General features: G+C 46.5%; 1 protein-coding gene across 1 annotated transcript in view; it reads left to right on the forward strand.

Moving 5' to 3' along the window:
• The window catches only part of TENM4 (teneurin transmembrane protein 4), a 499,427-nt gene that overhangs the window by 418,447 nt on the left and 63,018 nt on the right, over positions 1–17,962 (forward strand). The window contains 3 exon segments of the mRNA XM_045557253.1: positions 7,309–7,428; positions 12,888–13,149; positions 15,800–16,067. Coding sequence (XP_045413209.1) covers positions 7,309–7,428; positions 12,888–13,149; positions 15,800–16,067 — 650 coding nt within the window.

Here is a 17,962-nt window from a genome sequence, read left to right on the forward strand (position 1 = left end):
CTTCCTCAACCTCTCTATGAGGTTAAAAACAGGAATGATTATTCTCATCAGATCTAACAATGAGTTAACAAAGAGATTCAAAATTATCAAAAGTCTAGGCTGAGCATGGTGGCTCATACCTGTAATCCTAGCACTTTGGGAGGCCAAGGTGGGAGGATTGCTTGAAGCTGAAAGTTAGAGACAAGCAAGAGCAATACCCCATCTCTACAAAAAATAGAAACATTAGCTGGGTGTGGCAGTGCATGCCTGTAGTCCCAGCTACTTGGGAGGCTGAGGCAGGAGGATCACTTGAGCTCAGGAGTTGTAGACTGCAGTGAGCCATGATGATGACATTGCTCTCTAGCCCGTGCAACAGAGCAAGACCCTATAACAGGAAAAAAAAGAATCTAGCAGAGTTAACTAAAACAGTAGTCCTCAACTTTTTTGGCACCAGGGACTGGTTTCATGGAGGACAATTTTTGCACAGACAGGCACTAGTGGGGAGGGGAGCATGGTTTCAGGATGATTCAAGCACATTACATTTATTGTGCACTTTATTTCTATTATTATTACATTGTAATAGATAATGAAATAATTATACAGCTCACCATAATGCAGAATCCAGTACCACAGCTGATCTGACAGGAGGCGGAGCTCAGGTAGTGATGCGAGCGATGGGGAGCGGCTGTAAATACAGATGAAGCTTTGCTCACCCGCTGCTAACCTCCCTGTTCCTGTTCCTGGCCCTGTTCCTAGCAGGCCATGCACCGGTACTGGTCCAAGGCCCAGGGTTTGGAGACCACAGAACTAAAAGACTCAAAATTATCAAGAAGGCTATTTCATATAGGAATTTGTATTCATTAAATACCAAATGTATATTATGCTTTCTGGTATTCACTAATGATGGTAGCATATGTACAATTTATCAATGAATATAAATACACTGAAGAAGGCTGCTCGAAAATGTTTACAGAAAGGATATGCAATCAAAAAGTTTCAAGAGCCCTGCTCTAATGATGCTAACTCTGATTCTGGGGGCAGGTGAGATAAATTGGGATTCACAGGTACATATCTATGTCAGACAGTAGGTAACTTGAGAGGTGAAGTGACTTTCCCAAGTTTTCATGGATCATAAATGCCCTGATGACTCCTGCATTTGAATCCTGACTCCCCTGCAACTCTTTCCAAGAATAGGCAAGTCCCTTCCCTGTCTGGACTTTATCTCCTCGCCTGTCCCGTGAGAAGTTTGAAAGAGATGATTAGTAAGGTCTCTTCTGACTCTAACACTTCATGATTAGGGGTTTCCCAAGAATGTGTATATGGGTTCAAGACGTCAGGCTGGAAAGGCTGGTTAAGGAAACTGAGGCAGAGCATCAGATGGGAAACTAGGAAGGGAGAGCTGCAGGTCAGCCTGTGTGGCCAGGCTGCAAAGATGGTCTTGGAAGCTGGAGAGTGGACAGTGTCAGGCTTGGGCTGGAAACCCCTTCAAAGTTGGTAACATGGCAGGCTGTGCACACGGGGCTTCTCATTTGGGCCCAGGTAATGTTCTTACAAGACTTTGGATAAATTGTACGAGATGCTGGAAAAGTCCCCATACAGTCAGCAGAAGTTAGCAGAAAACACAGTTTAAGGGTTTGCACAAATCAGGCATATAATCTGGTTGAAGTATATAATGCAAAGGAGTGATTAACATAACCAATAATAGCACAGAGTAGCAAATGCTTTAAAGCAGAGAAAGGCTAGAGTTACTATTGGCCACCTAGATCCCAAATGATTATTCCAATCTCCTGAATACCAGATTAGCTGCTTTCATTTAATAACAAAAAAAAAATGAAAGCTGCAATGTTCCCCCCTTTGCCTTCCTTTATCTGCTAGCATAATATACATTGAATAATAAATCTAACTTAATTTCTAACATTCTTTTTTAAAGTTTTTCAAACACCAGGTGGTACAGATGAGGAGGATATAGAATCAAAGGGCTAGAGCTGCAAGCTGAGGCCAAGGAAGTCCCCCAGGGGAAGGGACCCCAGCCTTGAGAGAGAATGTGGGCTGGCCCAGCCCTTCCAGCCCTGGGTCCTCTAACCATATCCCAGTCAAGGTCAGGCAGCTCAGAATTCTCTGACATTGCCCTCCCCTGAAGTGACAGAAGCACATAAACTCTCTATGCATTTAATATTAATGAATAATTATCAAGAGCTTCCTCTGTGCCCTGCTTTCAAATTCCAGCACAAACACCTGCTTTGGAGGAGGTTTTCTTTTGCCCAGTCAGAAGTGACCATCAGCCACGCTCAGTGCTGGGGACATAGCAGTGAAGGAGATGGGGTTGGTTCCTGTCGTCAAGGAGCTCATGGTCTGCTGGGGAGAAAAGATTGTCCTGACAGTGTGGCAGCACGCAGACTTCATGCAGAGGTGGCCCAGAGGGGCAGAGGCGGCGGTACTGCTTGGTGAATGCTGTAGCTGGTCCTGGGGGGAGCAGGCAGTTTTCAGGTGAACAGGATAGAGATAAATGGAAGGTTCCAGACAGAGGGAACAATTCCGAGATAAGTATAAGCATTGTGTGAGCTCTGTTAAGATTCTGAAACCACGTTTAGTAAAGTGCCCAATCCACTTGAGCTGGATTGGGCAGCACCAAAGTAAAACAATTAAAAATTTATAAACACACATCAGATTCTATTTTATACCAGGTTGGGAAAAACTTCAGCCTGCATTTGACAGATGAGAGAAGGGACATCCAGAAAGGTCAGATGACTCTCCAAGGCCATACAGTTTTAATTACCACAGTCGGAACTAGAACTATGACTCCCTGCCCGGTGCTCTCTCCCGCACCCCTACCACTTTTCCCTGAGTAACAGTTGAGGTTGGCTTTTTATTTGCTTGATTCCATTTTGGGGTGGTTTTTTTCTCTCCAGCAGTTTCCTCTTGATCCCAAACCTTGCCGCTGTGCTCAGGAAGCAGTCAGGCAGATCTTCCCCTCCTTGGCATCAGCAAGGGCACCTCAGTCAGGCCCTGAGTGTGTAGCTGGACTAATGCCAGAATGTTTGACACCCCCCTTGGCCTGGCATGAGCACTCCCTCCTGGCACAGTTCACCCCGCCTAATTGCTTGTTTTGTATCCCAGCTGCCTGACATATGCCAAACCCATGTGTCAGAGACAACTACACGCAGGCATTTCAAACTGGCTTTTGTGAGCTCCAGCAATCAACTGGGGACTGTAATTCATGCATTTCTATAACCCCAGCACCTAACACAGTGCCTGGCTCACCATAGATGCCCAGTTTTTTATTAAAGTCAGTTTTAGTGACTACAGGTATATAAATAACACAGTAGTAAAAGTAAGGACTTGAGAGTAAGAAGTCCTAGCTTTGAGTGCCAGTTCAGCCAATTGAGTTCCTTTCTGGGTGACCTTGAGCAAGTCTTTTCTCTCTGAGTTTTAGTTACTTGATCATTTTTCACTTAACAACCACTCAGAGAGCGACATCCCATGCTTACCATAGCCACTGGAGATGTGCTCCTAGCCCTCCTCTGGCTTACACATGAGCATGTGATATAGCTATGTAAATAGGAATGATATAAACATGTGGTGCTCACAGTATTAGAGAGATACTTGTAAGGTTTATAGGAGCCCAAAGGAGGAGGTGATTAATTACGCCAGGAGCTGATGACAGCTTTACTTAGGTAATGACAGCTTAAATGGGACTGTGAGGATGAGTAGCAAATAACTCCCCAAAACTCTAACAGTGACCAAAGGATAACAAAACACATCAAATATAGGACTGGCAATCAGAGGATCATGTGAGCTAGCTGGGAGGCCAAGCTGGTGACAATGATTTGCTCCCATGTTAATGGTTTTTCACCAAGACAGTCTTCCATTATGGAATTTTATATTCAAAGCAGCAACTATTTCTTAGCCACATTCCAGCACTGAGCAAGTGCCTGACGCTTAATGTGGGGTCAGTGTTCCAGTGGTGTACAGAAGCCAGCTCAGACCAGCTCACAAGAACTAATTATTGGCTGGGTGCCATGGCTTACACCTGTAATCACAGCACTCTGAGCGCCAAGGCAGGAGGATCTCTTGAGGTCAGGAGTTCAAGACGAGCCTGAGCAAGAGTGAGACCCTGTCTCTCCTAAAAACAGAAAAATCAGCTGGGTTTGGTGGTACACACCTGTAGACCCAGGTACTTGAGAGGCTGAGGCAGGAGGATCACTTGAGCCCAGGAGTTTGAGGTTGTAATGAGGTAGGATGATGCCCCTTCACTCTAGCGTTTAGCTGGAGTGACAAAGTGAGACTTTCTCTCTCTCAAAAGCAAAGAAAACTGATTATTAAATGTTCAGGAGTTCTGCAAGCTGGTTGTTAAAATTAGATTACATAAAATTAAATATATTAAAAACCAAGGTAATAAATACTCAAAACTTATTCCTAATTATTTTACTGTATTTTGCTATTATCTTTGCTGCTGAGGTTATTTAGGACTGTTGCATCAGAGCTTCCCGACTCTGTGTTTAGTGGCATCTCACTGGTAGCTTGAAATGGACCATGATGAGAGTCTTTACACCACAGAAATGGGAAAATACAATTAAAGCTGTTTTTCTTTTCTTTTCTTTTTCATTTTTCTTTTTTTTGAAAATCAGCTGATAAACATATACCAGTGCACCACTGGTGGTATCCATTAAATAAATGGAAGAGGAAAGGAAGCATTGGGAAGCCCAGCACTCACATCTTTTCAAACATCCCCCTGGACGAAAGCATGTGGCCCAAGACACATTTCAGAGGCCTCCACAGCGCCGACTTCCCCATCTCCTTTGTTCCAGGGAAGGCTTTATGTGAAACTAGGCTTTCTTGACTACTGAAAATCATGAAAACAGAAGGGGGATGGAAGTGTTTTTCTGCAGGACTTAATTCCGGAGCCAAATTCCTGTTCTGGCAAGAGGCCTCTCTATGGCCTGTTGGCGAACGAGGAGTCAACTTAATCTTCCCCGGAATCCAAAAGCAATCCATAGGAGCCTGGGCTAAAATTACATCAGCTCTGGCTTGCCGAACTGGAGGCTGCATGATGGCCAAATGGTGCTGATTTAGTGATTCCCAATTATCAGGAAATCCCCAAAGAGAGAGCAATCAGAGGAGGCAGCCTGCATGTGTTAAGAGGGGCAGCGACCGCCCAGCCCCCAAAAGGAAACTGTTCCCAGAGGGCTGGTTACTGTCCAGGCAGAATCCAAGGGCACATGTGTCAGGAGAAGGCTGGATAGTAGCCAACATGAGGAGATGAGATCTGTTAGTAATTCTGCGGAAGGACAAAGTTCCAGTAATAAGAAATCCAATTGTCCTCCATTAAAGAAAGCATCTCTCGGTACCAGCTGAATACAACTGATGGAATAAATCATACCCATTTGTGGAGAGATAATTTCACATAAATATGTTGGGAGACCTTCGGAGCAAGACTGAAAAAGTCTTTGCTGAGCTTCACCTGCTTAACTTGTTTGCTGTGTAATTGCATTTAGACCAAGGGCCTGGGAAGGAAACTGCGGACCGAATTAGCATTAACCAGATTGTGTGTGGTGAGGCTGGGGGTGGGGGATGGGGGGGTGTTTGGTGCATTGTGGGTAGCTGTTCTTGCCTTCAGAAAGGACAAGCTGACACTAGTGAGACCAGCTGCTTACAAGCCTGGTGTTAATTGCTTTTCTCATCAAACAAAGAAAAGTTTATCACTCTAGGAAGGTAGAGGTGTGGGTACCTAACAAAGCACGGACTGAGTTTGAGATCTTTTTTTATGAATGTCTGCAGGCCTCATCCTTAGGCCAGGAAAAAAGCCTTCTGAACTGAGGAGAGTGGAGAAAGCTGTGTGGACAACAGTGCCTACATTTTTGCCTCAGATTTGTCTTGTCGGAGAGGGCTGTCCTCCCACTGCCCTGATCCCCTAGGACGTTGACATCCCGGCCAGCGCCTGCATTTCCACCATTGCCAGTGGCAAACACACTGGTCCAGAGATGGACTCAGAGTCTCGAGAATTCAAGACCTGGCTCTGCCACCACCTGTCAGTGTGGCTTTGAGCAAATCATGTAACCTCTGTGGAACCCAGTTTCCTCTTCTGTAAAATGAAAGGGTTCCACTAACCTAGTGAGTTTCCAACTGACTTTTCCAGACTGAGACTCCAGGCCTGCCTTCAGAACCTCCCCCAAGGGGAGAGGAGCCCCCACCTCTGCTTCATCCAGAGATCTTCTTACTTGTCTTCCACTTTGAAGTCCTTATAGAATGTCATCTACCAAAAAGTTTCTGTTTCTGGACTATGTGAGAAACCATCATTCCACAAGATCTCTAATTCTTCCACTTACTGGTTCAGCCACCATTTTTTTAAGTGACCTAGTACTTGCTAGGCATACTTCAGGCACTTGCAAGAGAGAAGAAAAAAAAGGAATCCTTGACCCTGCCCTCAAAGAGCTTGTGATCTAGTGGAGAGGAGAAAGATGTATGTTTTGGCAGGGTATCGAGGTGTTTGTGTCAGGTTTGCGGGGAGAGAGGGACTAGTTCTGATTAGGGGCATCTGATTAGGGAAGAGGCATCATTTGAAGCTGGATCTTTCAGGGTGAGAATGCTGGGAAACAGTTTCAGGAACGATATTTTGGGCGGATGGAAGAACATTGCAGACACAGAGGTTCTAAGCAATGTTCGCCTGGCAAGTTTGGGAAAAGCAGATGTTTTGGTGTCTATCATATAGAGGAGTGGGATATTGGGCAAGGTGACAGGTGCCATAACCCCCTCCAAGGGGATGCTAGTATCTGTCCTTCCATCTCCACTACCAGATGGAAGGAGGTACCCTCCATCCTGCTAACTTTCTTGTATGTTCACTTCCAATGAGACAGTTAGTGACAACAATAGCTATTACCATTTAGGGAATTTACTCTCTACCAGGATAAAAAAACAGAGGCTCAAAGAGCTGTCACATACCTGCACAAGTTCAGAGAGCTAGGAAATGACAGAGTTGGGATTTGAACCCAGATCACCTAACTCCATATCCACACACATAGCTACACTGTATTGCCCTCTGGGATCAGTTTTATCTCCTTACAGCAATATAGTATCCTTAGAAAATAACCTCTGAGTGAAATAGTTGAAAACACCTCCCAATAGCAATTCTCTCAAGGACACTTTGATGCTTTAAATTGAGGTGGTATTTTTAAAAGATTGTTGTCTATCTTGAGTGAATACCATGAGTCCCTGGGTGCAAAGATGTGTCTGAGTGATTGGCTGCTGTCTTCTGACCTCTGGGGGTTCCCTGAGGACCAGGGCTCTGACCATGAAAGGTACATCGTGTTGTTCTCTCTTCTTTTCCCACAGGCATGCATGTGTTATTCGTGGTCAAGTGATGACATCAGATGGGACCCCTCTGGTTGGTGTGAACATCAGTTTCGTCAATAACCCTCTCTTTGGATATACAATCAGCAGGCAAGATGGCAGGTAGGAGATCGCTCATGGGCCAGGACGAGTGAAGACCCTGCTCTTGTGGTCTTGCCATGTAGCTGCTACTAGATGGACAATGGGGAAAGAGGATGGGACTTGGATTCAGAGGGCCTGAATTTGGATGCCCAGCTCTGCAACTCACTAGTTGTATGATCTTGTACCTGACTCTGGTCTATGTCCCTTTGGCTATGGATGAAGCAGTTTCTTCTTATTTGGTTCTCAGAGTAAGCATAGGGTACCTTATACATATTATCCTGCTCCATGATTTATGATATGAAATGCTGCATGTGGACCACTTTCTACAGACCAGACAGCTCCAGAAATCTCAGCCATTCCTGTTGTGTGGTTTCCATCCAGCAATTACATAGGTCTATGGAAGCCATTTGGGTGATGACAGAATTCAGACCTTTGAATTCCTCCAAGAACCATCAGTAGAATGAGGTAAAGCTTCCTTAACAGCCCTAGCTCTCCCACCTGTTAGCTGCATAGCCTTGGGAAGAATCTCCTAACCTCTCCAAGCCTCAATTTCTTCATCTGTTAAATGGTCCTGATCATATCTATCTCACAAACTGGCTGTGAGAGCAGATGATATGGTGGATGAGGAAGCAGCTGGCACACAGCAGGTGTTTAATAAATGTTAGTTCCCTGCCCCCCTTTAATTTGTTTCTGTATTTCCGGTGTCTGGCACATATTAAGTATATAATAAATATTAGCTATTTATTAAGATTTAAAATTATTGAATGATGAGAAAGTGATGGTAACAGGACAGGCAATGAAAAGATTTTGGAGGAAAGCGAAGGAGGAGGAAGAAAGTGGAATATTTAGGCTGTCAGTGGAGACAAGTCTTCTGTTTTTAATAAAACCAGGTGGTGGCAGTCCATCTGGCTAAGTGTGGGCCCATAAGGTTGATTTTCACTCTGTGTGGGAAAATATGCTCCAGCTTGATTGATTTTAGCACCTCTTTAATCCAATATCAGATGTGAACATGTCCCGGCCGAGGCGATAATGAAGTAGAGGCTCATCTGTTTGTAGACATGTGTGCCACTTAGATGGGCTTGGCAAGCGTGGCACGGGGTGCCCCTTCCCCTCCTCTCACTCCATGAATGGGACGGGCCCAGCTGGAAGAGGCCAGTGGCCGGTCCTAGGGGTAAACTGGCCAGGCCAGGCCGCTGCCCCTTGCCCCGTACACCTTCCAACCCAGGAAGCACCACAGTGAAGATGCCCACTACAGCAGGAAGGAATCTCCTTCTTTATGCTCTGTCTTTGCTGCCTTCTGGTTCAGGGCTGCCGGCTCTATGACAACGGCAGACGTGAGCATCCTACGGAACAGGTGTTCTGACCATGTCATTACCTGCTGCGAAACAGTCATCAAAAAGGAACCTTTGGGGACTGCTCTTTCTCTACCATGAAACTTGCCAGTCACTCATGTGAGGTGACAAATCATCAGTCCTTACGCCCTGCTCTGGTTGGTTAGTGTAGGTCCGTACAACATACCAGAGTCTGGCATAAGGTTGGTGGCCCTTGGGAAAAGCTTTCTCTCTGGCACCTCCAGGCTCTGATTCCTCCTTTTCATGCTACCCCTGCAATCTCTACTGCCCCTTGAGAGCAAGGAGGTCCTGGGAGCTGACTATCAGCCGTGTTTCCTGCATCAGCCTCCTGAGGTCCGTCACAGTAGCCAGAAGTGCTGCAACAGAGCTGGAGTTTCAGATCAGTTCTTACCAATGCGTTATGGGGCTTGAATTTTCTTCCCAATACTGCATAATGTACAGGAAAGTTATCAGTTGCTCTCTTAGTGTCTGAAAACTCCCTGTTAGTTATATGAAAACAGGTAGCATTTCCCTCCCACTCTTCCTTGGTTCACCTTCTTTCCTACCTCTCATACCCTAGGAGAAACTGTAGGACTAGAGCTGTACTCTGGAGATAACAGTGTATGCAAGTGACCTGGGAGTTCGGGAACCGTGTCTGATTTTGTGTCCTACACTTTCCAGGCAGGCACCTTGCCATTCGCGCTCATCCAGCTCCCTCACCCTCTTCACTCACTCACACACACACACACACACACACACACACACACAGGGACTCATAAACAGAAAACAGTAGCCAAGAAGTTAGCCAAAGAGATCACTAAAAAGATGGAAAATAGGGGTCAAGAAGAAAAACTCAGAGAAGCAGATGAAGCTCAATGAATTGAAAAACGGATGATACGGAGCACGATGCCCAGGCAATGTGTGGGGCCTGTGCCTTTCCCGTCTATTATCCCATCTGTGTAATTGATAATTAATGGATAACTCTGCCAAATGATTGTGATCATCAGCTCCATTTTATAGATACAGAGACCGAGGCTTGGAAAGGTGACGTGACTCACCTATGCAGAAAGTAGCCTTGCTCCGACTGGCCCTAAGCTGTCTGGGCTTCATCTGAGGACCAGACCCTCCCTTTGGGGTCAGACCCACATTCCCATCCACAGCGGGGCTTCCCTTCCAGATGAGCAGGCCTGGCGCAGCCCACGCCACCCAGCTCTCTGCTGCTCACAGGCCTGGGAGGATGTCTTTTCATATTTGTCTTCCCTCCCTCCCCACATTCAGCCCTTTATGAAGGGAGCCCAGGAGTCTGGCCAGAATGCTGTTTGACAGTTAAATGCTCTGTCGAAGCACAGATGCTCTTCAGTTCTGTTACAGAAAAGTCGTTCTCTGGGTGTTTCCCCCAAACCGTGGATATTCTCCTGGAGAGCCAAAACCTGAACTCTTGGTTCAAAATAAACACCTTCCCTGTGTTTCTCTGTCATTACTTATTGATCAGTGGTGCTGCCTGGATTCCTCCACCCAACCGTGGGCCCAGAAAGGGCTGAGCAAGGAGCAAACTGGTGATAAATTCTTGCAAAGGACAGAAGAGTCAGGCTTTGGAGCTTGGGGGACTGAATTTGGGGATGCCATCTACCAAGAGCAGGATTTGGCACTAAGACAGGACAGTTCAATGCTGAATCCTTGCAGTTTTTAGAGGAGAGCAGAGCAAGCCAGAGCAATGGGCCCAATATCACAAGGTGGATCTGTCAGGGTAAGGCTGAGATCCTGCACTGGGGTCTCTCACACCAACTGAACAGGTGAACGTTAGGTTGAATTGCAATAACAGCCGAAGAAAGAAGGGACTGAGGGTGCTTAGTGGACTGTCAGTTCAGAAGTTGTTGATAGTGTCACTCATGCATTCATTCTGTAAACTTTTAATCATCAAGCACTGGGCTAGTTTCTGGAAAGACAGAGGAATCAATGTCCCTGGCCAGAGAGCTAAATGAGCAATTACAATGTGATGCAATGTGGTGAATGCACAGGGTACAATGGAACCCAGAGAGGGAGCTGGAATTCCGACTGGGGAAGGCTGTGTGGAGGAGGTGAAGTTTGAGCCATCCAGTTTGATAGTTAGGAGGAGCTCTCTATCCCAAAAAAGCAAGTTGAGCCAGGCCTTGAAAATTGCATCCTAAAAGTAAGAGCTAAAAGGATTGTGTCTGAAAAGATACTATAGCCAGGGGTGGCAGGTGGACAGGATCACTGTTTCCAAGCCCTGAAGGACTGGCAGAGGCAGAAGGAACAGACTAGTCTGAAGTCACCCCAGCAGGCAGATCCAGGCCCAATGAATAAAGAGCTAGAAAGAGAAGGATCTAGGCTCAAAAAAGTCCTAACAGTCAGAACTAACCAAGGATGGGACAGTCCTGCTGTGGATATAGCAATCTCCTCGTCACTGGAAATGTGCAGGTAGGAACTGAATGAGCCCTTGAGGGTGATTGTGCTGAAGAGACTAACGCATCAAATTGGGAAGAGGGGACTAGGTCAGAGGATCATTAAGTTCCCTTCCAGTGGTTCAGCTGTTACTTGATTTTAAACTTTCTGTTTTAGGAGGAGAAAGGACACAAAATTCTAGTCTGAGATCTTGTTGCACACTGAACTTGGGGCCTTAAGTAACAACCAAACCCTCTAAGTACCTAAGCAGACCCAGCCTGCAGGATTAGTGATGTACCTGTGTTCACACCTGGGCTTCCTTTCCTGTTGTCTGTAACCATCTGGATTCCGAGCTGGTGGCTGCAGAACCCTCAGATCAGTCTCTGTGGGACTGGGCAGTGTCAGAAATATTGGGATGTTCAAATGGGGACTCTTTTTCCTTGGATTTTCAAAAATTAAACATTCACACCAAGGCTTGGATGGGCAAGTGCCTGGCTGGGTTTGTTCGCAGGTGATGGGAGTTAAGATGCTAGAACCAAACAGAGCTGCCAGCATGTTTCTAGTGGGGTCCTGTTTTAATACAAGATATTTTGGGGTGATGCAAGGAAGATTCTACGTGTACAGTCCCCACAAGTCTGAAACAAGAGAGGCCTGGCAGGAGTCATCTAGAATGGGAAGGGCCCAGAGATCATCCTATAGCAGACCTATTTGGTGTCATTTTGGAGCCAGAACTAGGACTAGGAAAGCAGGTTCCTGCTCAGACCTTCCCACCATCCTCAGAGGACAATGAACAAAAGCTCTCAGGATGCTGTCACAGTGACCTTCTCTCAAGTAGGAGGTTGGCATTCAGTATTCTGGTTTCCCTGACACTTTTTTTAGAGACAGGGTCTTGCTCTGTCACCCAGGCTAGAGTGGCCTGCTCATAGCTCACTATAACCTTGAACTCCTAGGTTCAAGGGATCCTTCTGCCTCCCAAGTAGCTGGTTCTACAGGCAGGCACCGCCACACCTGGCTAATTTTTTATAGAGATGGGGTCTTGCTACATTGCCTGGGCTAGTTTCAAATTTATGGCTTCCGGTGATCCTCCTCCCTCAGCCTCTCAAAGTGCTGCAATTACAGGCATGAGCCACCACACCCAGCCAGATGCTGTGATTCTAATTATGTCATCTCTGAACTGCTTCACTGTTTTGTAATTGCAAAGGCTTTTGTTGAGTTGTCTATCACAGAGCTAAAATTACTATAGATTTATAGAATCTAAATGGCTTAAGAATAATCCATTTGAGCCTTTGCATTTTACAGAGGAAAATATTGAGGATCAAAGAGGCTGTGAGTGACTTACCCAAGATCACACGGTAGTTCAAGGGAGAGCCAGGACTAGGCTTAGGGTTCCTAACACCCACGTCAGGGCTTATTCTGCTTTGTTCTGCTGACTTTTCACCACCGGGCTTTAGCTCCAACACAGTTGAAAGGCCATAAGTACCAAGAGCACTACAGCAGACGACTCATCAGCTGTCCTGTATCCTGGCAAATGGCTCTCTGTAGCAGTGGTTTATTTCAGCAAACTCTCTATGGTGAATCATTTTACAAAAAAAAAAAAGAAAGAAAAAATAATGCTTTCGCTTAGACCCTTTGGTGTAATTTTCTCTCCCTTCTCGGTCTCTCTTTCTCCTGCTTCTCCTCCTCATCCTGCTTCCTGTTCTCCCTGCTCCCCGCTACTCTCCGTTTCAACCCTCCCCTCCCGAACAGCTTCGACTTGGTCACAAATGGCGGCATCTCCATCATCCTGCGGTTCGAGCGGGCCCCTTTCATCACGCAGGAGCACACCCTCTGGCTGCCGTGGGATCGCTTCTTTGTCATGGAAACCATCATCATGCGACATGAGGAGAACGAGATTCCCAGCTGCGACCTGAGCACCTTCGCCCGCCCCAACCCCGTGGTCTCTCCATCCCCCCTGACGTCTTTTGCCAGCTCCTGTGCAGAGAAGGGCCCCATCGTGCCAGAAATCCAGGTACCCAGCCTTCCTCACTGCATCTCGCCATGCTTTTATCTCACCTGGGGGTGGAGGAGGATCTCAGAGACAATGGGAGGAGAAGACACCTCTGTGGGACCTGGGTCAGACCCTATCCGCCCACCATGTGGAATCCAGCCACCAAACCCTACAGCACACGTGACGTCAGGACGTGAGGACATTACACACAGAAACACAGGAGCACCTGGAAACTGCCTGGCACGCTCCCTCTCGCTTTCCACTCTGCCATCCAGGTCACTTCCACTTTCCCTCTTCCCAGACTCCAGTGTCCCCTCTCTCATTATTTCTGCTAAAAATATTTAAAATGATAGGTTCTACCAAGAGGAATAGGTCAGAGGATCCAAACAGTGAGCATTATAATAAAGATTAAATAAGAAAAATGTGTATGAAGTGCTTAGCATAACGTCTAGCACCCTAGTAAGTGCTCAATAAATTTTAGCTAGTATTGATATTATTTAACATACACTGCCTTCGTGCCAATTAAGGATTCCTTTGGCTCCAATTTATACATGCAAGTGCTTTACTTAATTATCATTAAAGGGAGGTAATTGGGAAAGATACATTTTTATCTGACAGAAATTAAGATAGATTTCTGAAATCTTTCTTTTTTTTTTTTTTTTGGTCTAACAAAGCTCTGCCAGTTACATTTCCTCCACTATCCCCAGCCCCATTTCTAATGGCAGAAGTGAAGGCCTGAGGAAGAGACGAGATGTCAGTGCGGAAGCCCAGGAGAAGCTCTGGCCGTCTGGCCTGCCTAATGAGAACTGGGGCAAAGTGCATGTTAATGGATTGCGGGCGCTGGCAGAGCAGCGAGTTTATGCATTTATGTGTGTGTATTTCATGCCTGGCTGAGCAAACACATCTCTCTACGTGTACCCCATTGCGCAGCTTCCAACGCCAGCCCCCGGGAAGGAAATACAACCATTTTGGAATTCTCCTTGCACTCACAGGTTGAAACCTCTCTTCTTTTCAGAGATTTAGCGCCTGTCTCCCGTCTCAACCTCCAGGCTGACCTTTCTTACGAAATGGTTGTCAGCAGAGACAGAGCTTGCTGGAGAAAAGTAATTTGTTGCTCAATCCTGGCTCAACCCCAGCTAGACATTTTTCCCAGGAGCAGAGACTTTGAAACAAATGAGGTTAAAGGTTGCACCCTTTTTACAGGGCTTCCTGAGCTGGGGGTCTGCACACTCAGTTGGGGCACATACCCTGCTTATTATCAGATTCATGAAAAACACAACAGCAAACTCTGGGGTTTTCCCAATCCTATTAGTGGTTAGCCTTTGCAAGTGCTGGGAGAGGTAAATTTTAAAGGGAACATTAAAGAAGGTAAATACTTATGAGAGCGTCAGGATGGCACTGACATGAGGAACCACCCTGTGGTTCACCAGGGTGTAGGGCCTGCTTTGCCTGGAATTTGTAAGCTGTAATTTAGGAAGATTGCCCTGGTTTAGGCCCAATCCCTGAAATTTCCCACGTTCAGGAGAGTGGGGTGGGAGTGGGGTCCACACCCTTCTATGAAATGGACAGAATCAAAAAGACCCAGTTCCTCTGTGAACACAAGGGTAGAATAATCATTGTCCCCTGAATAGATATGTTAGCCTCAAATGATTGAATGTCCCTTTCTTGAAACAGAGCCCAGAGCACGAAGCTGATAAAGTTATCTGCTTTTGCCATGTGCCTGAGCACCCTGGCATTCATTTAAACTTCCCGTCTTGGAACTAAGCCCATTGCCCCCAGCAGATAAAGTGCTGCCTGCCCACCACTCTGTTCATCTGACCCGGCACTGGACCTCCGTGCGCAGGTCAGCCTCTCTCCGTGGGTGAGCTGGGGCGTCCGCCACAGGTCCTTGCCAGGCTGTGATCTCAACTCCGCAGAATGATTTGTTTGGTCAACATCTCAGTAGTCTCTGTCTACTTCCTCCAAAGGAAAGCCGCTTGAAACAGATCTTACTTTAGGGAAGTTTTGAGAGAGGCACCCTCTTTCCTGCTTAGGCAGCAGTCCACATTCCTCTGGGAAAAAAGTTCTTTCTTCCTGGTCACCTGCTGCCAGCACCACCAACACTGGCAGTGCCCTTGTCCCACCTGGTAACATTTATTTGCTAGGCACTTTGCATGTGTGACCTTACTCAATCCTCATGCTAATCCAGGGAGGAAACTGAGATTCAGAGGTTCCCTGAGTTTTCTAGGACACAGCTAGTGAATCAGAGGCAACATGATGCTAAGTATTTTATATGCATTATCTTATGTGTCCCTCTCAAAAATGAAGCGCAGGGAGCATTATCATCCCTGTTGCACAGAGGAGGAGCCTGAGGCTCAGTGAGGTAAGGGGACTTATGCAGGGTCCTACCACATAAGAGTTGGTCTTCCGACATGTTTCCCTCCTCCCTGATCCTTCCTCCCATCTCTTTCACGTCCCTTTCCTCCTCCTCCTCCTCCTCTTCCTCCTCCTCTGCCTTCCGCTCTGCCTTCTTCTGTCTCGTCTTTTTCTTTCTCCTCCTCTCCCTTCTCTCCTCCTTCCCTCTGCTCCCTCCTCTACCTCCTGAACACCCAGGGTCTGTGGGGCCACGGCCAGCCTCCCTCCGCCAGGGCGTCAGTTTCCATCACTTGCTGTGCTCTGTCTCTGTCCCCAGGCTTTGCAGGAGGAGATCGCCATCTCTGGCTGCAAGATGAGGCTGAACTACCTGAGCAGCCGGACCCCTGGCTACAAGTCTGTCTTGAGGATCAGCCTCACGCACCCCACCATCCCCTTCAACCTCATGAAGGTCCACCTCATGGTGGCGGTGGAGGGCCGCCTCTTCAGGAAGTGGTTTGCTGCAGCCCCAGACCTGTCCTATTACTTCATCTGGGACAAGACCGATGTCTACAACCAGAAGGTGTTTGGGCTCTCAGAAGCCTTCGGTAAGCCCCCCGGCCACAGGACTCAGAGAGAGAACAGCCCTGAGAGGGAGGACTCTTTTTCCACCTCCCTGGTTCCTTCTTTCTGCCTTCCTCTTCTTAGATCAAAAATAGCTAAGGCTTCATTGGCCTTTAAAACCATCCCTGACCTAAAAGAATATACTGAAAGACCTGAATATGGAAAACTCGACCATTAAAATGAGGTTTCAAAACCAAAGTGGCCCTTGAAAGCACTGTGGTGGCACGTGATGGCTAAAAGAGGCTGTGTGCCACAAAGGCAGGGCCCCGGGGACACTGCCTGGCCACCCCACAGTCATCCTGCCAGAACTTATCCATTGAAATAAGGGAGCTGCAAAACTGTTCCTTCAGTTTTTTTGAGGTTCTCCCTTCATCAGAAATGCTTATTTCCAATCAGAGAGGTGGTCTCTTTGTTGCTGTTTATTGTTGCTGTCTTTTTGTAAGACGAAACAGAATTTGGCACTAGCCTCACTTGCAGTCCCAGTCTCACTTGGCTGTACTCACATCTGCTTCTGCCGTAGAGCAGGGTCCCCAGAAGGGCTGATCCACCAAACACTTGAGAGTAACAGCCCAGAAAATCTCTTCTCTCCTTGAACCCTACTCCACTTTTATCCCCTTTATAGATTCACAAAGGTAGAATGAGGATGCAGAGAAGAATGCTGTGTTTAGAAAAGAAGTGAGGAGGGAAGAAGGAAGGAGGAGGAGGAAGCGAGGGAGGAGGGAGGAATGTGGGGAAGAAGAGGCAGAGGCTGGGAAGAAAATAAAGAAATATCCCATGAACACCTGCTCTGGGCAATGTGCTCCCCTGTATGTTAGCATCTCAGTTAATCCTCATACCTGCGAGTCAGAAATTGTTATCCCCAAATTCTGCATGAGGAAGCTGGGGCCCAGAGAAGTGAGGTGACCTCCCAAGGATGCACAGCTAGGAAGAAACAGAGCTGGATTTATCCCAGGTCTTTCCTGCAGGTGTGCATTCCCACCGTACCCCACAAGGGCACATTCAGAGCAAAGATGCCAGCTCTCACTGTTCACAATCCCTTCTGTAGGTCAATCCCCTTCTATCATCCCTTTTAAAAAAAATGAGGCCTTATAACCCCTTCAGATAAAATGAGCACATTTAGTGTCCACCAGTCAGTTAAAAATGGAAGGGTCTAGGCTGGGGTCACTGTCCTGAGATCACAGGTGACCAGTAGGAGGCATAGTGGCTGCTAAAGGGTCTCAAGGTCATGGGGAAGAGGACACAGGGACATTTCCCGGCCTGCTCCCCTGTTGCCATAGATGGTCAGCCATCTTTTATGGCACCTACAAGAAACTTTAAGGGGCTGCCCATTGTTAATTCCTGTCTTGCACACATGGTAGGATGTTGCCCACTGGAACACAGTGCTTGCACAGAAAAATGCTTGGAAGAAACAGCATTCCTGTCTCTCCTTGTTCCTTTTCATAAATCAGTTACAGGACTTTTCATAAGCCCAGGCTCAAGGAGCCTGCCTCGTTTAGCCTTCATCCCAGTGACCTTCTAAGGGAGCCTGGATTTGTGAAACAGAAGTGAAACCAGGGGATTTTCAAGCTTTGAAACCTCAAAGCAACTTCCAGCTTTAAAAGTACCCCAACTGAGCACCCTTTCTGTGTATTCAAGTGATTTTAGATTCTTTTCTTTATAAAAGAAAAACACCACATTCATTAATAAAAATTTGAGAAATGAACAAAAATAGAAAAAAGTCCTGTGTGATCGTATAAAAAATGCAACTACTCATTAACATTTCGATTTATTTTCTTATTTCATATGTAGTTTTTAAAATGCAGATTATTGTATATAACCAGTTTTTTTCAAGTGAGCATTATTCCATAAGCATTTTCCGTGTCACCATGTGGTCTTTATA

This window comes from Lemur catta, chromosome 7, assembly GCF_020740605.2.
Source record: "Lemur catta isolate mLemCat1 chromosome 7, mLemCat1.pri, whole genome shotgun sequence".
In the NCBI taxonomy this organism is placed as follows: Eukaryota; Metazoa; Chordata; class Mammalia; order Primates; family Lemuridae; genus Lemur; species Lemur catta.